Here is a 24,920-nt window from a genome sequence, read left to right on the forward strand (position 1 = left end):
ATAAAAAAAAATAAAAAAAAGGAGCGCATTAATTATTTCAGCTGGAATTATAATTAAAAATCCCCTGTGAATAAAAGTCCTTGTGTTGTACTCTTGTGTAAATGCTTCATATTCTATTCAGCAGTTTCTTAGATACATCTGTTTCTAAAAAGGCTTGTTAACCGATATGGTCCCCATTATATCTGAGGGGTCATCGGCCATCTTTTCCGTCTAGTTATGCAGCGATTTATCTTGTGCTCCCATAGTGCTGTATAACTAGTTAGTTTTGCCATTCAGGTCTCTAGGAGAGCTGGGTGACAACCACTGCGGAAGCCGTGGTGGTGGCCACAGCTTTTATTACTATTCATAAACAGTGTAGAGAGTGAACACCAACCTTTATGAACTCCCATATGAATTCGTAATCACCTTTAACTAGTCCTCCTTTAATGGATTTTTACTTCTCACCTGGGGTTCGCTACCTCAAAATGTACATTCTGATTGGTTTTAATAGATCCGTTTCCAAGACCATCTCTGAGGGTCTGACCAATACGTCCACCTGCAGCCATTGGAGTAGGACATGCTCTGCGCCACTACTCTATTATATCTCTTCCCCTGAGGTCCTGTGACTTCATTCTTGCAGTCTAAAACTTTGCAGACCGTACAGAAAGACCCTGTAGGCACTAAATCTCTGCTGCATTAGGTCCTAGACCATAATGGTCATGAAGCATAGTCTTAGGCCACGTTCAGACGTGGCGGAATTGCTGTTGAATTCCGCTGCGGACAGCCCACAGTGGAATTCCGCTGCAGCCATTTTTTTACATTTGCTTCTATACATTTTTAGGAAACTTAGTTCAGACGTTGCGGAAAATAAAGGTGCGGAAATTAGGCTGCGGTGCAGAATTTCCCCTCCACAGCATGCACATTATGTGGCGGAGAAGAATCGGAATTTCACTGCGGATTTCAGCCTTTGCAATGCAAAAACGGAAATCTGTGGCAAGTCCGCTGTGATATCTGCAACGTCTGAATTACCTGTCAAATATGCAAATGTTGGTGCATATTCTTTGCGTAATTGCCCCGAATCTGCACCAACATTGGCAACGGAAAAATTCTGCCACGTCTGAACGTAGCCTTAAAGTGATACTCAAGAAAAACAAGCTGCATCTCAGCGCGGTCCGGTCGAAAATGTGGTTTTATGGGAAGATGTGGCCTGTTTTGGAGGAGTGTCACCTTAAGGGGTCGTAAACCTTAAGCCAATATTTAATACACTTCTTGTCAGCCATTTTTAGGCTGTAGAATAAAAAAAAATTACAACTTTCCTAACCAAAAGCTTCTGAGCAATATCAGATTTTTGCTCCACTTTTTAAATATTTTATAAGTATAGTACATAAAATAAACTTTCTTCAGGGCACACAACTGCAAGTGAATCTGGAATTTTACAAGAGGCTTCTACTTCATCAGTATCGTAAGACTTTTTCAGGACCATCTGATATGGCCCGAAACATTTTTATAACTGGCACCGATTGGGTTCAAGTAAAGCTCAGAGTATTTTACTGAATGTGAAAATATATATATATTTTTTTAAATATAGAGAGTTAAATAATAAAATGAAGCATTGAGCATAAAACAAAAAAGATCTATTCTGTACCCCTCAACCTGTAAGAAATGAACATAAGAGTATATAAAACATAATTGTGGCAATTAGCCCCCTGGAAAAAGCTTGTTAATAAAGAGTTAAGTATTCACCTTCTGGTCTGGCAGTAGTGGATTGCTCTGAAGTGAATTCAAATGACCATTGATAAGAGCTGTAGGTCTATCATGTTCACAGAATAAACTGCCATTGATGTAGTGAAACCGGTCCCCTGGGACGAGGCGATTCCGACAGGTTGAGCACGTAAAACACTGCACGGCAGAAGAGGGAAGGTAATAGAATCAAATTAATCATAGAAAGAAAAAAAAAGGTTGATAAAACAATACTATAGATCATAGCTTCAATCAAGGGCCGCAGTAAAATCTAATCAGGATTCATTTTTAACCCCTTTCATGCCAGACAGCATCAAAATACACCAAATTCCGGATGAAAAGCAAGCATTTAAAGCTCGAAACGACCCAGATAACATTGTATACGGCAAAAATACCTTAAGATGATAGACGTTTCCTTGTGCCCTCATGACCAGTTCACTGGCTGGAATTGACTGCCCACAAGCACTGCAAGCTCCGCTGTTTCCAAATAACCTATAACAAGACAAAAAGGGAAGAAAATGAGGATTGATTATTGTAATGACGCATCGTACCTCCAAAATCATTACAGAAGATCTAGCAACATCTGAAGATATGGTGCTGGGCTTACAGCAGGGAACTTGGGGGGTGGGGGGTTGGGATGTTTTTTGGTATCAGCAGAAAAATACAACCTAGGATTCGCAAGGAGCCATGGGATTTAATCAAAAACACTGGTTTATACCTCAAGCAAATACAAAACAATTCTGTTCTACACACATTTTATCAGATTTCCAGGCTCATCATAAAAAAATAGATACAATTCATGACTGGAGTTTAAATGTATTGTGTCCTTGAAATTATTTGAAGAACTCTCTTTTTGTGGTTTAATCATATCAAGAGATATGAGTCATCAAAGGGGTTAAGGGGATTTGATTGTATATCTAAGAAGACATCATGCTCGGTGTATTGAAACTCTAGCAAACCGCCATCAGAGCAGAGTTTCCATTAGGAAGTCACTGCTATCCAGGTTGATATATAATGTGTATGGGTTAACCTTTTCAATCATAGTGTCAACACTTTAGATTTGCCTCCGCTCATCTCTTTCATTCTAACCTTCTCTCTCTCTCTCTTGATAATGAAATGCTTGCTCCGACTTCCCTCTATCTGCTCCTGAGTCCACAATTTAGATTACTTCATCTCTGCTAGCAACAAACTGAATGAAATTTCGATTTGAGCAGAAAGTAATTTACCGGGATCTGGACCCATTTGTCATCATATCTCTCTGGGTGTTTGTTGTATCACTGCAGTTTTCCTATGCAATCAAATGAGACCACAACATCTGCCATAGGGGGGAGTGTAGAAAGGGGGACGTGAAAAAAAAAAAAAAAAAAAGTACGTACATAATTTGTTAATACATTGATGCCCTCGCTAAAACAGTGCACACGGTAGTTAATGAGGATTGCATTTTACCTCCGTCAGGCGGGCGAAAAGTTAATTTCGTTTGACATCTTGCCTTTTAGAAGGCACTAGTATAGCTGGCTCGTAAGATCTAGAACCCAAGGATAAGTCTTTTCTAAACGGACAGATGTTAATTACTGAACGATTTTTTTTAATTTAAAGAGAAAGCTTATGTGGAGCCTAAAATGAATCTTAAGATTGGCTTGCCTATTATTTCTAGAGGATTAGAACACTGAATGCTTGACAATGAAAGGACAATGGTGTTACATTCCCTTCCGCCTCGCGTCTAAAAAGGGAGACAAAAAGTGGAGGAGAAGTTACTCATAGCAACCAGTCAGATCTCAAATAGTTACTCGTAGCAGCTTTCTAAACCGGTTGCTACGGACAACAAGCACACCGGGGCAGTTATACTAGTACGGTCTTAAATTTAGACAGCTTAGAATTAGACTAAATGTGCCAAATTTATCACGTTGACTCATGCTGGATGATAAATTTGGTGCACATTTAGACACTTCTGTCTAACTTTATACCACCTCTTTGTTGGCTTACTTTAGTCCACTTTTTTGAACCAATATATTGGCGCAATTTGTTATATCTAAAGCCACACCCCTTGACAGACTAGACGTAATAATCTGTTCTTTTTAGCAGATTTCATTAATAAATTTGCACCAAAAAGAAGTGCAACTTAGGCCAGAATTCTGACGCAACACCAACAGTAAATTTGCCCATTTGTGTCAAATGGGTAAAAGATCTGTGGCACTATAGGGATACTTAATTTTTAGGTTCTTCTTGTATACTGATTGACCGCTATTAAAAAAAAAAAAAAAAAAAAGGAGGGAATCTGAGATTTGGCGAAGCGCGGAAAGTAATTAATGGAGCGCCCCTATACTCTACAAGTGTGTCCAAAAAGTGTAAATAACCTTTTCTATACAAAGCCAAAGTGCAGCAACTTTCCACATGTTTGACATCAAATAGTCATGTATGTACGGCAGTATTTTGCATTATTTGTAAGCCGAAACCAGGAGTGCGTCCAAATCTTTCCATTACACGTTTTCCTGCTTGTGCTTCACTCCTGGTTTTGGACTAAAAATACTGATGCAAAACACTCGCCTAAATAAGTGTAAAGATGCTGCACTTGTCTTTGTCTTTCTGCTGCCGGTAGACCTCCTCTACCAGCTCCTATCCCACACTACTTCAGTAGGTATCAGGGACCATCTTCTTCTTCAGGAGTTGATGTACTGGTGACGTTTATTCTACCAGCACTTCTAAAAAAAAAAACAGCAAAAAAAGGTGACCACTCTGATCACAAGTGCCTGAAGATTCAGCATGCTCCCCTACTCAAATTGCCTCCCAAACGCGATCATGTGTTGTCTAGTTAGCATAGTAATTGCAGATATTTCTTAAGGTGTTTGAAGGACTCCCTAAAGTAGAATACCAAATAGGAAACTCAAAATTTCCCTTCAAAACCAAGCCTGTGGGTATTTAACTGATAAAAATGTGGTATTATCTAGTCAATGCCAGACCATGCTCTTTAGATGATGCATTCCCAGTATAAAAAGCCACGTAGCCCTACACTAGCAGTTTATATATAGTGACTTTACAAAATTATATCATAATAGATTTTGGTATATAGCAATTGGTGGAGGCCTAAATAATCGGACCACAGGCTTCATGCGCCTATGACCGTACAAAACATATATCTTTCGAAAACTCCACATGAACACAACACTTCTAACTTCCGTGACCTAAAAGGGATCTCCAGACTTCAAAAGTTTTTGCGAAGAACAGGAAATTTGATAAAATAAAAAACTACTCATCTATTCAATTCCTTGTCGCCGCTCCGGTGGTCCCCACCAGTCTTTGTTTAGTTTTCTGCAGTGATGACATGCCGTACATGTAGGTGACGCTGCAGCTAATCACTGCCCCCAGCAGCGACACTAGTATACAGCCAGTAGGACAAGTCAACAAACAACAGCAGGAATCACTGGATCGGCAGGAGATTGAACAGGTGGGACACTTTTTGTTTTATTTCAATCAACTTTCCTGTGCTTTCCCTTTAAGTGCACCTGACAAGACAGACATTTCCTTTCACTTTGAAGTCTGTATATTCTCAACAAAAGGTGATGTCATTGCAAAGTAAAGGCGATGCATGCAGCCCTTGGACAGACTACACGCTGCTTAAATAGTAGCCAGCATTCTGCTGATGTTTCTCCATTTCAATTACAGGATATTAAAAGGGGCTGTAAAGCAAAAAAATAAGTCTGCTCTTTTCCCAGAAATAGCCCCACTCTTGTCCATAGGCCGTGTCTAGTATTGAACTCTTATATTCACTTTAATGGTGTGGAGCTGCAGTACCAGACACAAACAATGGATAAGAGGGGCACTGTTACTGTACATCTTGCAGTCTCTTCTCTACACGGATACTCCATTGCGTTTTCCAAGTGACCCCTAAAAAAGGTGTTGGACGACATTAATATCTGTAATAGTTTCCAGCCCTCTAATTTACTTTGAATATATTTTATTAAGTATTATTAATTTAATGTGAATAATGGGAGCTTCCGTCTAATGTACCCCAGAGGATTCTTAGTTGATTAAATGACAATAAATTTCATAAACCAAAGTTGTGAAACGAACGGTCAGTGTTGCGATTTACATTCAACAGGTTCCAAAGGTTCATATATTATGTTATATATTAACTATTTGCTGTAAGTTCACAAAATCAATTGCCAGTTTGAAATGGACTAAAAAACAGAAGCCTCTATTTAAGTAGATGTTGATAATGTCCACCAATATCTACCGTATCACATGCACTAAGGCTTTTATTATGCGATTTGATCCATTTTGGTGGCATTAAAAAAATTAATTAAAAAAAGCAGCAGCATTAGGCGCACGGCTATTTTGTGCAAAAACATGAAACTTTTTTTGCTTTTAGGACCCCTGTAAATGCTGCAGTGTTATTGAAGATTGTATGCAGTGTGTGCAGGGGCCTTAAACCACATCTGGAACTTTTAAAAAGGGGTGTGATTTTTCAAAAGGGGGCGTGTTTATGCCAGAAACTGCCGTAAATGATAGCGGAGATCTACGGCAGATCGGTGCTGGGTAGATTTCACTTTCAGGTGCACGCACAGCAGAAGACGTGACTATTTTGTAAAGCGGTGTGCGCCACTTAATAAATGACTCAACTCTTACTCCTGCAGGCTTCGAAGTATGTAACGCCAGTCTTCGTACATCTGGCCCAAACTTTTATCTAGGAATCCTGCAAGCCATGAGATCAAGCAGTTTCAAATCCGACAAAAGGGCAACATCTGCATGGAATTTGTATACATAGAATATCTATGTAATACGACTCTATACCAAGTGCCATATGGTGGCACACACTGCCTATGGCTTTATAGTATGAAGGAACATCGAGTGCCTATGGCTATGTAACATGGAGCCGCAGGGACTCCATGTGTCCCCGTACAGCCTCGCTGTATCATGTGCAAGAGTCCTTAAAGGGGGTTGTACAAGATTTGAAAAATATAGCTGAATTTTCCCAGAAATGGTGCCGCACCTTTACACAGGTTGTGTCTGGTATTACGGCTCAGGTTCATTGAAGTGAATGTAGCCCAGCTGAAAAACATCACACGGAGGAACAGGTTATGGAAGAAAGTAGATATGTTTTTCCAATTCGGGACAACCCCTTTAAACTGCCCTATGCAGGGAAAGTACCTCCCTTGAATTATAAAGAAAACACCCTTTAAAAGCAAACCAATCCTAAATAATTCTTTAAAAAAAAACAAACGCAATTGCTAAAAGCCTGGAGAAAAATAAGAACTAGGTTTATGAAATACATACAAAGAAAAAAAAACCCACACACAACGTGCTGCAAAGGCTGCACACCTACAGCTTTACAAACCAGGCCCGTCTAACAATAATCGCCTGCGAAGCCTTGTTCAAGTACGATTACCCCTAGGACATCTCTGAAATAAACGAAGGAATGCCCAGTGTGCTTTTAAAGAGGTTCTGCAATTGAATTGTCCTGCGGTTGAAGAGACAGCCTTCAAGATAATTAATGGTGGTCTACAAACACACAATAGCGAGACTGCAACTGTCCCTCTGCCACCCAGTCAGAATGTAGTGCTCCGCCTGGCAGCACAGCAGGGGTTAATAATGAGTCTTCGCCACTACGAGTGCTTCTCATTACAGCAACATGCTTCCTCCTTAGGAAAAAAAACGGAAAAAAAACCAAAACTAATTGCCCGGAGTTTTCTGAATCTGATCTTGCAGGAGGCTTGTCATGTTCAAACTACTAATTTGCTGTCGCCACTTTATTGAAAATAGCCTGTAAGTTGTTATTAAATGTATCGACTGAACGACAGGGAGAGTAGTAAAAACTGCCCCTTAAGATGGCTTTTAATAGGAAGCCCGAGAAACAAATTTTGCAGCAGCATCGATTTGGAGAGTTCAATCAAAACTCCATTTCAAAACTAATTAGTCTGAGGCCCAGGATCGCACGCTGACACGTTCCTGCAGAATGCTCAGGGTGGTGGGAGCGGGGGGAGGGAAGCCCAGAACACGTGGTACTTCCGGACACTGAGGCCTCTCATACATGCACTAGACAGAGAGGAGAGAGGAGGCGGGGCAAGTATAGGAAACGGGGTTATCCGAAATACCTAAAACAAGCCTTGCTTGTAAACTATTTTAGAAGTTGCATGCGATATCCTGCAGTATAGGAAGTGGACAGAAAAAAAAAAGAGAATAACTCCCAGCAGTCCTATGTAAGGATCAGCTGCTGTTAACCTAAATTATGTCCTAGGTCATCTGCACCTTTAAATTCACATTGTGAAAGAGATACAACAGTAGGACTACTTAGGTGCATTAGCTTATGTAACCTGCTTTTCTTCGTTTTATTGGAACCAGAAGTCCCAGCAGTATCGGTCTTGGAGGCTGTAGATCATTCTGGGACTGGTAGTTCAGCTGGACAACAAAATTTACAATTCTTGTTGCAAAAAAACTTAACCTACAACGCAAACTTGAGCGCTTCTATGGCCATGTTCATACTGGAAAACAGCAACTGTCCATTGCGGACGAAAAACTATGCGTCCTTTCTGCACCACGTGGCAACATGCAAACTTAGCCTATGGTTAGGCATCAGAGTTAGGCTCGTTGATCGGCGCTCAATTTCTCCTTTCACAAGGCGCTAGTATAGGGACGAACGCTCGTTACTCCGATCACTCATCCCCAGACATTTATATCATGTCTGCAGCACGTCGTCTTGTTTACATAGGGAAATGTGCCGCCGGCAACAATATTTATTTAATTTAAACCAATACAATCAGCCGATGAACGAGCGTTTGCTCGCTCAGTGGCTGATCGTTGCCCTGTTTACACAGGGAAATTATCGGAAACGAGTTTTCTGTAAACGCTAGTTTGTCCCAATAATTGGCCGCTGTAAAAGGGCCCTTACGCCACAGCCCTACTTCCTGGTGCATATACCGAACGCAACCATAGACCCCAATTCACCCAGCGTGAACGACCTTTTGGCATATGCCGGGCAGATATGGGTCGGCATACTACGTTTTTTGTACTATGGAACAGTGTAGTAGACAGTAAACTGAGTGGTATAGGTTGTTTTTTTTCTCAACATGGTGTCCTATGGATGACGTACCCCATTGTATGTCTATATAGTGGGATACATCGCAGCCTTCCTTCGGAGTTATGCGTCGGGACATCCTCCCAAATGTATGCCTCCGACATAGGGCTCTGACATAACGTGAACAGAGCCTAGTCTAAAGTAGAAAAATGTGGCATGTTCCATGTCATACTGGGTTATGCAGGTATTCTAGTATTGCTTGTAGGGGAAAACATGATACCTCACAATGGCACCAGATTGCCGATGGGTCCAAAAATATGGACCCGTCAGAATGCCACTTGTCACCGCACCGGCTTCTGCGCACCTCAATGTGCCATGCGCATGGACCCTAAAATGAAGACAAGACTGACTAAGGAATTATTGGGATGTTGGTCGGATTAAAGCTAAAAGATAAAGAGTAAGTTACTGCTATCTGTTATCAGCCATATGAGGGGGGAAAAAAAAAGGACCTACTGTGCAAGTATATGCAGACTATTTTTCTATCTTGGGAATATTTCTATTAGGAATTCTGTTGGAACATCTTGTATAAAAAGTGCCAGGTATATGCTCTAGTGAATTGTGCTGGGATAACCAGTAAGGTCGTAGGACAGATGGAATTAAAAAAAAAAAAAAAGCCTTTTACGGAAAGACGGAATTACAGCAGAAGGTATTTGCATGTCAAATCTCCAAAACAAAGGGTTTATTCTTTATTTTAGGAGAGTGTATGGAGCCATGCAAATTGATCTCGCTCCTACCTGTACCGGACTATGCATCCAGAACTGCTGGTGTACACAAAAAATGCCAATGGCTAAAAATTAGAGCATATATAGTCCAAGGTATCAAATGAGCAGAATATAATCCAAAGAAAATAAATCTATTCTGAAGATAAGACACAGGCTACAGATCACGGCTTTGTAATGAAACAGCTCTCATCATGTCCTGGCCGCCTCAAGCTCTAAAAGGTGCCCATATACTTCAGAAAGATGTCGGGCAAACTTTTGTTCGGTCAACAGCTATTACTCCCGACTCCACCATTAACGCCTTAGTGACCAGCCTATTTTAGGCCTTAATGACCGAGCTATTTTTTAAGTATTTCCATCGTCTCATTCAAAGAGCTATAACTTTTTAATTTTTGCGTCGACATAGCTGTAGAAGGTCTTGTTTTTTTGTAGTTGTAGTTTCTTTTTAATAGCGCCATTTTGGGATACGTAGAAGTTATTGCTTAACTTTTAATCAACTTTTTTTGGTGGGGAACAGAAAAAAACACAGCAATTTCGCCACCTTTTTCCGTCCTAAATTCACACCGTTTACCGTGTGGTATAAATAACACAAATAACTTTACTCAGCGGGTTGTTACGATTGAAACGATACCAAATTTATATAGATTTTATATGTTTTACTACTTTTACACAGAAAAAAAACCTTTTTTTCTTCAAAATTATTTGTTTGTGTCTGTATATTTCAAGAGCCATAACTTTTTTATTTTTCCACCAATGCAGCCGCATGAGGGCTTTTTTTTTGCGGGATGACTTGTAGTTTTTATTGGTACCATTTTGGGAGTAGATGCCACTTTTTTATCCCATTTTTTTTTCCAAGACAGGATTCACAGAAAACTATTTTCGCAGTTTTTAATTATGTTTTTTTTACAGCGTTCACCGTACGGGTTAAATAATGTAATAACTTTATATAAGTGGGGCCATTATGAATGCGGCAATACCAAATATGTGTAACTTTTTTCCATTTTTTTTTTAAAATAATAATAAAAGCATTTTGTAAAGGGAAAAAGGTGTTTTTCCATTTATTTATTTTTTACTTTTTTACTAGTCCCACCAGGGGACTTCACTATGCGATCCTCCGATTGCATTTATAATACACTCCAATACTTTTGTATTGCAGTGTATTAGTGCCTGCCTGCGTAAAACAGACAGGCATCTTTTGGGCCATGCGTCTGGCATGGCCTAGCAGGCATAACTAGTGGCAGAGCTGGGGGGCTTTATTAGGCCCCTTGGCTGCCATAGAAACCACCGACATCCTGCGATCTTATCGCAGGTTGCCGGTGGGGCGAGGGAGCTCCCGCTCTGCAAAACCACTCAGATGTGGCGCTTGCTATTGAGCGCCGCATCTGAGGGGTTAAACTGGCGAGATAGATACGATCGATCTCGCCCGTTCCAGCAGGACTGCTCCCAGAGCAGGGAGATTTTACGGCTCCCTGCTCCATTTATTTATTCTGATGCAGCGCTGTGAAAAGGCTTATGCATTGGAATAAAGCCCATTAGTGGCCGCCGTGAAAAGGCATATTGGCGGTCACTAACGGGCTAACATGCATGCTTGGCCGAGCATGCATGTTTATCTTAATGGGGAGAAGGAAGTCACTTCAGACACCTCTGGCCACGGCTTATCTCCTGCATGTATAAAGTAGCGGACATGTTGAAATCCAGTATGCCCGATCCTTCTCCCCAGCATCTGCCTCCGGAAGAGTGTCGGGATGCCACCCATACACATCGATTAGATTGGTGTTTAACAACAACTGCAGAGGCAAAGATTGCAGATATAGATTAAACACAGATTATGGGAACATAGTAATAAATCATGGATATTATATTAATATACGGTGTGCGGATTGTAGGAAAATAATATTTTTTTTAAAATGGTTATATATTTAGTGTTCAGCGTTACATTGTAAACAAACAGAGCTGTCAGGGTGTTACAATTGTCTTCATTAGAAGTCATTAAAATGTCATCTTTTGTTCCACTGTTAACAGTTTGTCACTTAAGTGAATCATTGGACCTTTATACAAGTTTGTAAGCCACATTAAACTTCAGCAGTCTAGTGTTCTGCATGTGGATACAGTCAATTTACCCCGTGTTAATGTAGCCAGCAGGACGCCTGTGAAATGTACGGAGAATGATAATTTATACAAGCAAAGGGGACAGAAAGTTTTATGCATATAGGGGGAGAACAAAATTCAGAGATTATATCTGGGTCAGAACTGGTATCAGTGCTCTTGTGTTTGCTGCTCGTGGATTTTGCAATAGTATAAATGAGGAAATCCACCGGCTAAGGCTCTATTCACATCTGTGTTAGATGCTCCGTTGCAGATTACATCAGATTTGACAGGAAGAGCTACATGCATTGCTATTCTTCCTGTAAAATGACAGACACCATGACATAAGACCAGTCACACAATGGGCGCTAGTGGTATGCCAGTTATGGCACTGCGTTGAGGTTTTCCATTATTTTTACGCAGATGTAAAAAAAAAGCCTAAAGGCTGAAATCGTATGTATCAATGTTTTTTAGAATCTGACTTTGATCATAGCGGCATAAGTGACGATATGTACTTTATGTAATGGACAATAATGCCCAGGCCCATGAAATATACCCCGTATCTAAAAAGTATAGAAAACTCAGTTCAAGACCCAGACACAAAAAAACGTCACGGTGTGAACCTGGACTACTGATAGGAACCCACAGCGACGCTGGATCCCTACAGCAAACTTTGCCTCTGGTCACAAAGTTAAAGTATGTGATTTATCAAAGCATATTGAGAATCTACAATTTTCCCCAGTAAAAATGCCACTCGTCTCCATGGGCTTTGTCAGGTATTGCAGCTCATCCCCATTTATTTGGGACCCATAAACAGAAGAGGCAAGGTTTCTGGAGAAAAAAAAAAAAAAAAACTATTTTAATCTCATACAAATAATTTGATTAACCCTATAAAACACTTTGTAATCTGGCCAGGTGTCAGCTACTGTTCTCAGTGATCAGAAAATATAAGCCTTTTAAATTGAAATCTACTTAAAAGACAAGGATACACGAAAGATGGAAAAAATAATCTCCCTGAACTTTATAATATAATTCAGATAGATAAAAGGTCTTCGATTAATATCTCAATCATCTTTTTAGATATCAAATGTGCCACACCTGTAATTTATAAATATATGTCAAACCTGATCGCTAACATAATTAATGATACAGCCGTCGTGTTCTTCCCATGTCTTCTACTTCCAAGAAAAAGTGAATTATAAGTGGTATTGTTTTTAGTTCTATAATTTAGGAGTAGGTGGTCATGTGTTATGTTATATATTCAGAAATAAATTTGTGATTAGCAGTAGTCACTAGTAGGAAACCACTAGTCAATGGACTGACTGAGGCATGGAAAGGGGGAGGGAGACCCTCCTTCTACCATAAACATCATAGATGAACTACAAATTATATCCACCCCCGTAGGGTAGTCTACATCTAGGTCAGCATGTGTGACATAACACATACATACCAAAAGGGGGCATCCTACAGATTTTTGAATGTTTAGCCAGGACTCAACATTAACTAACATAATAAAGTGGTATCCTGCTTTAAAGAGGCTCTGTCACCAGATTTTGCAACCCCTATCTGCTATTGCAGCAGATAGGCGCTGCAATGTAGATTACAGTAACGTTTTTATTTTAAAAAAACGAGCATTTTTGGCCAAGTTATGACCATTTTTGTATTTATGCAAATGAGGCTTGCAAAAGTCCAACTGGGCGTGTTTAAAGTAAAAGTCCAAGTGGGCGTGTATTATGTGTGTACATCGGGGCGTTTTTACTACTTTTACTAGCTGGGCGTTCTGATGAGAAGTATCATCCACTTCTCTTCAGAACGCCCAGCTTCTGGCAGTGCACAGACACAGCGTGTTCGAGAGATCACGCTGTGTCGTCACTCACTTCCTGCCCCAGGTCCTGCATCGTGTCGGCCGAGCGAGGACACATCGGCACCAGAGGCTACAGTTGATTCTGCAGCAGCATCGGCGTTTGCAGGTAAGTCGATGTAGCTACTTACCTGCAAACTCTGATGCTGCTGCAGAATCAACTGTAGCCTCTGGTGCCGATGTGGCCGACACGATGCAGGACCTGGGGCAGGAAGTGAGTGACGTCACAGCGTGATCTCTCGAGAACACGCTGTGTGTCTGTGCACTGCCAGAAGCTGGGCGTTAACGAACAGAAGTGGATGATGGTGATTCGTCAGCATCATACACTCCCATTCCTAACGCCCAGCTAGTAAAAACGCCCCGATGTACACACATAATACACGCCCAATTGTACTTTTACTGTAAACACGCCCAGTTGTACTTTCGCAAGCTTCATTTGCATAAATGCAAAAATGGTCATAACTTGGCCAAAAATGCTCGTTTTTTAAAAATAAAAAATCTACATTGCAGCGCCGATCTGCTGCAATAGCAGATAGGGGTTGCAAAATCTGGTGACAGAGCCTCTTTAAGGGAAATATTAAAAAAAGAAGAGCAGCAGCAAACTTTAGAATGGAACTTTTTGAAGCGGATCTCCGGTACCACAGCTATGGGGAAGACGGCACTGTTCGTTTTATAGGGCTGTTTTATCAATACGTCCGGAATGAAACACTCATGAACAAGGTGACTTGTTCAATGCTTGGTAAACACCTGAAACATGTGAATATGTTGATGTAACCCAAGACAGCTTATAATTTTGCCCTTTTAAAAGTGGGTTTGACGGTCACAGACAGTTATCAATGTTACATTTTGTAGTAGCGCACATGACAGGACAGACATAGTGCAGAGTTGGTAATTGTTTTATTGCAGTCTGTAGGATTTGAGACATTTATCATGTGCCGTGGGACATTCTAAACAATAAAATTACTTTAGCAAATACTGTCAACTCCTATAGGCTCAAAGTAGTATTTCCACCTAGGAGTCTGCTAAACTGTGACTGTGTAAATTACACCCCTTCTCCAAGTGTGTATCACACACCAGTACTGCTTGCGTTTAGTTACGGACAAGCACAAGGTCATCATTACAAGCAATCTGTCAGGTACGTGTTACACCTTTTCCACTGTAAAGATACTATTCTTAAAAAAAAAAAATACAAAATCGGGGACAAGTACAGTCAATGGACCATAGAAGCCCTTAGTGCTTCTTAAACAGGGTTTCTATTGTATGCCCCATGTTGTCTTCACTCCTTTGTATGAAATAACCACCCAAGACCATATTGGCTACACAATACAATACTATCTATTGTTCTCTTTTAATTGCCTGGATGTTGGTTATCAGTCTTCGTGCATGAAGGTCATTTGTAGGTCAAACCCAATTTCCCTAATGTGGTCCAGTACGATACGTTTGCGTTTCCCTTTCTCACGCTCCCTTACGTAAGATTGGTCAATTTTCTTTCATGGGAATGTTCACATCAGTTTGTATAGGCCGAATATTTAATTATATCATTTTCTGGAAATTGAAAAATCTCAGTGAATGTAAACCCTTGTAAATGACGAGAAGTAATTGCTTTTCACTTTGAGCCAAGAATGAAGGCAACTATGTAACTGTAGCCTTTTCTAAAAACTTGTTTTCACAGAGTTTCTGTGAGGCAGGAGAGTTAATTATCTAACCAGGGGATTGTGCAGGACAGTGTTTGATTTAAAAGGCTCGAGGCTTTAGGTGCTCAATTAAGTAGCTATCAGTCTCCGTCTGGACTTTAATGGGCTTTTTCTTCCCCTCCTCTTCAACTCCAGCTATGGGGGGGGGGGGGGGAGATACACCCCAGGTCAGACTAATTAAAGCCAGGGGACTCCTTAATTGTGATGACAGAAATGGTTTCAGTTTCCTCTGTTAAGGTCTTCGGACCGGTGGAGAACGTTAATATTTTAGCATTTGGGGAACACAATCAATCTCAAAACAGCAAGATGTGCCTAATACAGTGAGACCATTTACAATTACAGGCAGATCATTGTTCTGAAGGCTAGATCTGACATAAGAGATTGCCTACATGTAAATATTTTATTTAATGATCTCCACTGCTTGGTGTCACTGGATCTCATCTAATCTACAGATGTCGCTGGAGTCAATGCACTAAAGGAGACAGGCTAAAATATTTGAAAGAGCTCAGTCCTAGAGGCACAAAAATCGAATACGTTAAATGTGTTATATAGTAAAGTAGCAAAAACAAACAATATATATTTAGCCATTAAAAGTAAATGTTATTAGGGGGTTCTATTGTGAATAAGAAAAGGGAATGGTTACTTAAAAGAGGATCTGTCACCTCTCCGGTCAGGTCTGTTTACTAAATTATATTTCCCATGAAATAAAAATTATGGATTATCTTTTATTAGATTTCTACGTTGTGCTGTTCCTCTGTTATTCCTCCTAGAAATGTATAAATAAACTGAGTGTTACGAATTGGGGGCGAGTCTGTACACAGCTGACACTGTCCAATCAGTGCGAGACTGTAGGGAAACACCCCTTTTGACAAGGAGGTGAATAGTAACACCCAGTTATCCATTTAGTCAAATTTCTAGGAGGAAAAACAAGGAACGGCACAATGCAGAGTTTTTAGAAAATATGTTCCAGAATTGTTATTTTAGAAGGAATACAGAAATTTACCAAAATAGACATGTCAGGAGAGGTGACAGGTACTCATTAACTCTTGCAAACCTGAAGGCTAATTGTAAGTTCCAGGAGCAATTCTATCAATATGAAGAGTCTGGGTATGGAAGGTCTAAAAAGTCAGATTGCCTACTACGTCGGAGACATTTTTTTAAATTGTGGCTCTGAGAGGGGTGTGGCAGGGGTGTGGTTTTCCAGTCATAGCTGTGCAACATTTATCACTTTCTACAGACAGATTAGGGTGTGTTCACACACGACAGATTAGTTTCCAAGTTCTGGGTGACTGAAAATCTGTTCCATACATCTGCATGGATTTCTACAAACCTCTTTCAGATGAATGGGACAAATGTTTGCAACAAATCTGCCATGTGTAAATATACCTGTAGTCTTACAAATATGGAGTTTGTCTGACTACACAATTATTAATGTAGATATCTATATTTTGTATACGGCATTAGTGTATACACTGAAGAAATGTTGGTATTTTGAATGGATGGAGAATACTAATTTCTGAAGTTTATATCGGTCAAATCTAGTGTCAAGTTACAGACGTTACAAAAGTGAAGAACATATATGACAGGTCACACCTGGCAAAGCACTAGTGCCTATATTATAACAGTGTGTAGAAGTAGGGACATTTATCACGAGCAATGGGACACTTTAAAGAACAGGTCACTCAAATTACGCAGATTTACATAGCGCCAAATCCTGGCCCTTTGACATGGATTGTGGCTAAATACTCAATAAAACAAGGCAAACATTTATGAAGGCCAAGTTAGATTATAATAATAAATACTAATAATAATGTCTGAGATATGAGAAATAGGAGTTAAAAGTCCCTACAGATTTAATCAATTCTATTTAATTACCATTTTAATCAAAAACGTAGTACTGCCCTGCAGAAGAAACGCCTGCAAATGATATATATATAATTTAAAAAAAAAACACTATAAAATACCAATTCCTCATTAAAACGGTCAATAAAAACAACGATAAGCTTGGCATACCTACTTCCTAACTAACAAATATCCTAATGTTAATAAAAACATTGATCTTCTGGTACCGTCGCAGCCATTCTTAAAATAGCATTACTGTGCTGGCTTAAAGGGTAATTTATGGTCCTCAAGGTCATATGAATTATTTCATTTTTCATATAAAACACTGTTCTTTAGCGTTAACCGGTTTTATAAGCAATTATATAAGTCTTGCCTTTTCATTTAAGTCCCTTCTGCAGAAGAGTGCAATGCATTAACCTCCAGCTCTCCAGGGGTTAATGGGAGGTGTATTAAATGCTACAAAGTGATGCCAAGAGCCAAGTCCATTAAAGGTACTTCATACTAACTGGATACTAAGGCACCTTAAAAGCTCTAGGAGCTATTGATACTTAGAAAAGGGCTGTGCATAATGGCTGCAGCTACATTAGAGAAGAGAAGGAGGAAGAAAAAAAAAAAATCTGCCAAATTACGCTTGGTTAATTCAGAGTAACAGATCTGCCCCCAAGTGAATTGGAGGCCTTGAATTAATTCTGTTATGACAAATCAAGATAAACGTTCCCCCTAAATTGCATGCGATTTAATTAATTTTTGAGATCCAGTTTTTTCCCCTCTCTCCCAGCTAATAGTTCACATGCTCCTGTGCTGTCATTGTGCTTGAGTGGGCAGACTTCAAAGTGATATTAAATAACCAACTATTAGATTTACCTAGCACGTCCTATTGGAAAAACGCCATTTAATTACCTAGCCTGTTCAATTAAAGGGACAGCATTCCCTGAATATAGCAGCTTGCTGTTGATTACCAGGGAAATTAACTCTCTGCATGATGTCTCTTGGATTCCGTCTAAAGAAACGAGGAGGGGCCCTAGCGGGGGGGGGGGGGGGGCAGCTACCAGACGTATTACATCAGCAATTACAGCGAAGACCTCTGTCTAAACTGGGATTTAGGACTGGGGCACCAGACACCACCATTATTAATGCTTAAGCACGACGCAGACTAGAATTATTTTATTCATGATCACAGGACTTTTTGAAAAGAGACATGGGCAAAAAGCTATTTTTCTTATATTTTTAATATTAACTTTACCAATTGGATCAGGAATCGAGGCGGTTGTGAAGAACAAGCGAAACTTTAACCTATGCCGACCACAAAGAAGTTGACTCGTAGTGGAAAGTCATGCGGAGCAGTATAAAAACCATGGACCACAAAGGGTTAACGCAGCCAACGTGGTTTAGACAATAACACTACAGGCATTAACAGACTGTCGTTCCCTATGTGACCCATCAACCAAGGAGAATCGATGGCAAAGAACCATCAATAGAACCCTATTGTACTGTAAAGATGTAGGTGAGCCACTCAACCTCCTCTTTGGTATTTTAATTCTTGCTGGCTGCTACAATGCCCGCTGACAGGGCAGTAATGTTTAGGGATGCGCAGAATCGAAGATTCTGTAATCACATCAACATCTCTCCAAATCCTTTTAATGTTTCCCAGTCATCAGACACTGGCCCTTTAACAGTCTGAATCCTCAGCCCTGGTTAATAATCCCCTCTCTTACAGGCCAATTTTGTTAATTAAATGTTTTGTTTGCAATGCAGCTCTCATTCATTTCGGACACGTCATTCCGAGCAGATCTAAGCCAGGGCCCAGATCTCATTAGATAAAACCTATCAGGACTAAAAGAAAATGGAGGAGTCACTAATTAAAGCTTTTAATTGTGTGTATTCACTGTCAGGCTGTTTTATCTTGAATCTATGATTGTAAGCTACATGTCAGTCTCCCACCAAAAGCACTTTCATTAATGGAAGAGGTGGATTTCAATCTCCCCCCCACCCCTTCTCGAAATGAAGGGTAGAGCTGAAGCACTTTGTTTGGCCTTACTCAGAAGGTGCTTTTCAAAGACAATCATATCCTCACATCAAACTCTCAAGACATTTGCCAAGCCCCTTACCTTTTTTTTTGGCCATTTTGACAGGCCTTATTTCTACCATAGAGACCAATACACCCCTGTTATTTCATCAATGCAGGGTCTCCATTTTTTCCTGTACCTCGTATTGAATAGTCAAATATTGAACAATATATCCCATAACCAGTATGTTAGTATTGGATGCCGAAAACCTAAGCACCTTACAACGAGGTTTAGTAATAAGTCTCCAATAACATCCAGTGCTCTAACTTCCAAATACATTAACAATAACTGGATTCAAATGTGGGTCCTGTGTCCTGTTTTTGGCACCCACAACTTCAGGGGAGATTGTATATAGAAGTTAATCAACTCAGTTGGCTCTAGACATGGAATACGTCCATTGCGATCGATATACATATATCACGGAGACTGTATGGTGTATGTAAACAATCCCACATACCCCATGTGGCCATGGTAGCAGAGGTCAGCACTCATAGACCAGGTTAACACTATATATTACAGCACATTATGTACTCGTTACTTGTACTGTATTAACTTAAAAGCTACAGACCCCTGAAATTTATCTCCGTCAAGTGTGTGTTCTACTGGCAATAGCAAGACGTAACACAAAACGTGGAATACAACCTCACACGTAGGGATCTAGACAGAAAATACAGCCATGTGAACGAGCCCTTATTGTCGTGATAAACACATATATACAATATAGGATCCGGATGATAACACTAACTGATCAGTACCCTGAAGTTGGCTCGTACAGAATGCTATTTATTGCTAGAGACATCTGGAGCATAGGAAGCATTGAGATAGTGGTGTCAATTTTTCCACTTCAAACAAATGGCTTTCTTCCCCCATGTTCTGCTCCATTTAATTAAAATTCGGTCAAGCCTACAGTAGCTCTTGCAGCCACTGAGAAGTATAGAATGGACACCGGTTTGTTAAAGCATGTGCTGATTTTCTAACATTTACGTCTAAAAAAAAATAAAAATCACTTAGTGAAATTAATGTTGCAATCCCTCGATGGCCTTTTCAGCGAGCATATTACTTCTATTTGGCGGATTGAGGACAGTGGGATTCGGCAGGACATAGGTTAGAGCACTTGGACTTTATCATTTTAAAACTAAACTTGGTCTACAGTGTTCTTCAATCCAACTGATGGTGAAACAGGATCCTACATTACCCAGCACATTCTAGAGCAAACTTCAGCCAAAATCTTAAGGAATAGGTTTCTGCTTTTGTAGGATGTCCAGATTGGTTATTTATGGACTACATAGAAAGAAATCCTGAAGAGGACAGGTCTAAAAAGTGTAGGGCATCCAGGTGCATCAGTGTATTAAACCGTTCACTTAAATTAAATATGTAATCCTTCAAATGTCTCTCAGTTTAATGACTTCAGAAGCTTGGTTTCACCTGGAAAGATCGCATGGGCACACGATCCTTATTGATTCCCATCCTTAAAATGACATTAGGAAGCATGATGGACATCTAATTAATCTGTGCTCACATCTTGTGCAATTAATGGGTTATTACTTAGGATGATTACATCCAGAAGTCAGGAAATGGATCATTTTCTAAAGGAAGGGAATGCAAAGATGCCCAAACCAGTTTCGTAATTAGGATATTCAACATGTTCCATCATGTGCGGAGTGGAAACTATGTGTAGATAAAATCATGCAATATTTCACTTTTTTCTAAAGAAACTTTAGCTCAGAATGTCATCACATGATTTGGCTCAGACAACGTACTGCTCTGATGTACATACAACTTGCTAGTAAAATCAGCATGGTAAACATTGGGTACACTGCTATTAAAACATGTATAAGAGGGAAATAAAAAACCAAAAACGACATACCTGATGTAGTCATTTCTGCAAAGGATCATGCCACTCTTTGTATAACATGAGGTGCCAATTTCCCCAAGTTGCGCCTGACAGCATGAACACTTAAGGCATCTACTGTGCCAGTAGCTGTCCATGGCATAAAGCAGGAACCGGTCTGCGATCTTGCCCCCACAACCAGCGCACCTTTTCCAAGAGAGGGTGCTAGCGGTCACAGGGGGAGGCTGGGCACTACTACCTGGGTTCACCATCGTCTAAGAAAACAGAGCAAAAGAAAGGAGATAAAGAAATAAAAATAAGTTATTAAGGATGTTCTTCAACCTTTATGTGGCTTTCTAAACAGTAGCAAATCACGGGATCCAGCTAATTAATGAAGACTACAAGAGCTTGTTTGTTTAGATTGGGGTCAATGATCTGCCACCCACCAGATGACTTTTACTGATACTCCTCCCAACTCTCTGAAGTTGTGTCAGGTCCTCAGGAGAACACCTTTAAAAGAGGTCCTAGAGATATTAAGAGTAGTGGATGTCAGAAGGCAGGCACAAAGGCATAGTTTGGTACTAGGGTTGGCATTGCGTTGGCCGAAGAAATAATAATTAACAATAACTTTATTGCTTCACTAAAGGAGGATTACAGTTCAAGCCAAGACCATTCAGTTCTCTTCTATACATGTGACCTACCTGCCACTAAGTATTTGTACAAATGCATGAGACAGTGGGGTGAAAACTTGTTGAGCTGTTTTTTGTTTTTTTTTTTAGTTATTTTCTCTTTGTTGCCATTTAATCAATTTCTTATTATTGTTGGATCAGCTGAAATCTCATTTGATTTCAAGGCAATCAATGAATGACATTTTGGAACTAGGAGCAAATAAACCAGGTTGAACTTTAGGAAGCCCTGCTAACTTGCTATACACACAAATAACACTTTTGTATCACTAATCTGTCCTTGATCAGCAATTTAAATGCAATGAATGGACACCTTCAAAAGGCTTCCATTTAGATAAAAGTCAGGAGAGATACAATTGAAGCTAGTCTGAATTCAACATCTGTCAACACATTTGCAGAAGCATTGCACCACCTTATTAGAAGTAGTTCTATCACCAATATATCCATTGGAAACCAGCTTTTATAGTCTAAATGAACACAGGGCTACCTAAACCAGGCTGATCTAAACTGGACTCTAAAAGTAGGTCTAGATAAACCCAAGCAGGTAGGGATGACAACAGCACCTAACCTTGACAGTTGACACCTTAGCTCCTGGTAAGGTCTACCTGTGTTATTTCTAAAACTTCCTTGGTGGGATCAAAATAACCCAAAATCGAGGCCAGTCCTGCTTAACCCACCAGACATCAATACTTTATCACAGAGTGTCATCTTTCAAGAATGACCTAAATGTGTCTTCTCATCTATGGTTTGTATAATTCTACAATGCCTTTATAGCAAGCCAATAATAATTTGTTCTACATATATGTTTACATACACAAATAGACAAGTCCATAAAATACACTAAACATGGAAAAAGTTTCAAGTTGATGGCAGTATTTAAAAACATTTTGCAAAAGGACAGTAAATAAACCGCATAATCTGCTATAATCAGAACTGTACCTTTTAAGCTGTAACAAAACACTAGGACTTGGGAAACGGAACCACTCTAAAAGCCATTATCTTTGTGTACCCAAATGCATCATACCTTTATGTAAATTGATTTATCTGATGCATTACTCAACGAATGGCTTTTGGTAACAATTTCATCTTCAACCCCTAAATGAATCTGCATTTCCTGCTCTGAGTCCACCAAGTGTTTTCATGTCTTCCCCCCCCCCCCTCCTTCGTTTCGAATTTCTTTTAGGAGGACGACTGCCTATGACCGGCCTGAACCCTTGTCGAAAGGTAAATAAAAAAAATAATAATAAAAGAAACGTGACACTGCGCCAGGCATCCAGTAACCACATTAAGTAAAGCTCTTAAAGACAAGCAATACCTTAATGCTGATTAAATCTACTAGAGATGAATCCTTCCTTACTGACCAGAAAGGACTATCAAGATAACTTATAGGGAGGACGCTCATCAAGTTTCATTGCAGTCGAGGAAATAAAAACCTTTTAACTTTAATAGAACTGCTACATAAATTATATAGCCAGGCAATTTAGGGAATGTAAGGGGAAGCCAGCAGTGGCAGCTAGAGGCAACAGCAACGTCTCCTGTTTAATGGAGATCTCTTGAAGAAGAAGAGGGAGGAGGGCAATTTGTTATACGAAAAAAAATCCCAAAACTAGAAGCTGGGTTTTAATTAGTCGGTGGATTCCCAGTTCGGAGACCTGGGGCCACTTTGATCCTCCTGCCACTGTTTCTTAAAAATAAGGGCTTCGGTTTCTCAGTCCGATCAAGAAGGCGGGTGGCGATCACCCAATTAAGCTAGGGAGTCCTTTCCACAGAAAATATAGTAGAGGAAGGGGTGGAGAGGGTAGAAACCTCTTCGCAAAGCTCCGCATCTAGAGCAGGGGGAAGCATAGATCTGCTTCTGTCAGGGACTAGTGAGATTTCTTCATTATTTGCACAGGGGTCCCATAATAGAGCCACCAGGACTCTCAGGAGCAGGAATAGGGGGCCACTTCTCATGCACATGATGCCAAGGTGGCCCAATGGAAAGGGTCAAGAAGCCCACTAAGTGCACATTCACTAGAGGAACCCTAAACCTAAAGTCTATGTCCTCTCCATTTGCTGTGCAGTTGAATACAATCTATTGTTATGGCTGTTCGCAGCCATTTGAGGTTGTGGAGAGACTGAGCATATTCTTCAATGGTATTACTGACAGGACGTCCAGACCAGTCTATGCCCCCATGATCACTACTTTATGTGCCATCTCTCCAGTTGTGGGCGCCTCCAGAGACACTTCCATGCATAGATGGACACGATAATAGCAGCTCTGTACTTTTTCTAAGCTTTGCACTTTAGGCTTCCTTTAACCCTTGAAGCTCACAACATAAAGGCTTGCTTACCTTTCCCTGGTTCCCCTGATACAGCCGGCGCTGGGATCACAGTACAGCAATGTGAATGCACAGCTCCAGTAATAGATAACGCAGCTCCAAGACGCAGCTAGCTCCCCACAAGCGCAGATCCTGCGTGCTAGAAACCGCAAGTTTGCTCCTGAACGCTGATCAACTCCTGGACTGACACAAGGGGGGGAGGGGGTGAAGACTTGAGTGCAGAGTCCTCTCTGTAAGTGCAGGTGAGTGAGTCCAGGGTGTAGTGTGTGTACAGAGGAGATGTCTTGCTGCAGACACTGGAGGCCCCGGCTCTCTCTATGAGCTCTCTGCTCTCTCTATGAGCTCTCTGCTCTCTCTCCAGCCTGACATGTGTTACTGACGGAGCTAAGCCCAGCACTGCTGCCGAGATCGCTCCTCCCAGCCCAATCCCCTTCTCTGATTGTTCAGGCGGAATAATAAAAAGAGCCAAGGGAAGGCCAGTGCCTGAGACTGGGGGCAGTGCACAGGATGATGGATAGATCAGGTGGAAGAATCTTTTTTTTTTTTCTTGTGTCTCTCCCCCCCTTCCTTTTAGAAGTCATTTAATTGAGAGATCCAGTCCTAAGTAAAGATCTGAGCTGCTGCTTCTGACAATTACAATTAGGGACATGTCACAAATTAACCCTTGCAGCAACCCCTCTGGCAGCTGTGGGGTTAAACAAGAAGTTTTGGAGGGAGTTATTAGACAATGACTTTCTTTTGCGTAGGAATGCATGGCTCCGTACAATGTGCGCTAGGTCTGCGGCGCGTCAGTCTCTTGTGTTTGCAGCGTTGTCGCACAAGGCTGGGGATGCGTCAGGCTTTTGTCAGCTGTAATGTTAATTGTGTCAATTGACTTTTTTTCTTTCTTTTACTTGCGTCTTTATTATTCATATTTAGTCGCACCACCGTGGCATGAAAATCTCATGAATGTTGCATCTCTGTGTATTCCTATGGACTGCAAGTGTCATGCTACAAAAAGTTTGTTATTCACTGTCATGGAACAGTA

The 24,920-nt window shown here is 40.5% G+C and overlaps 1 protein-coding gene across 2 annotated transcripts in view; it reads right to left on the minus strand.

Moving 5' to 3' along the window:
• LMO4 (LIM domain only 4) overlaps nucleotides 1-24,341 on the minus strand; it is a 38,623-nt gene extending 14,282 nt beyond the window's left edge. The window contains exons 1-4 of one of the 2 annotated variants that reach the window (XM_075832193.1): nucleotides 23,906-24,341; nucleotides 20,923-21,161; nucleotides 2,115-2,211; nucleotides 1,723-1,878 (exon numbers count right to left, since the gene is read on the minus strand). In XM_075832193.1, the coding sequence (XP_075688308.1) occupies nucleotides 1,723-1,878; nucleotides 2,115-2,211; nucleotides 20,923-21,158 (489 nt within the window). In that variant the 5' untranslated portion in view covers nucleotides 21,159-21,161; nucleotides 23,906-24,341. Of the gene's footprint in view, nucleotides 1-1,722; nucleotides 1,879-2,114; nucleotides 2,212-20,922; nucleotides 21,162-21,332; nucleotides 21,354-23,905 lie in introns of those variants that run through there. The other variant, XM_075832195.1, reaches the window with a different exon arrangement.
• Nucleotides 24,342-24,920: the final 579 nt, after the last annotated feature.

Source organism: Rhinoderma darwinii, chromosome 7, assembly GCF_050947455.1.
Source record: "Rhinoderma darwinii isolate aRhiDar2 chromosome 7, aRhiDar2.hap1, whole genome shotgun sequence".
Taxonomy (NCBI): Eukaryota; Metazoa; Chordata; class Amphibia; order Anura; family Rhinodermatidae; genus Rhinoderma; species Rhinoderma darwinii.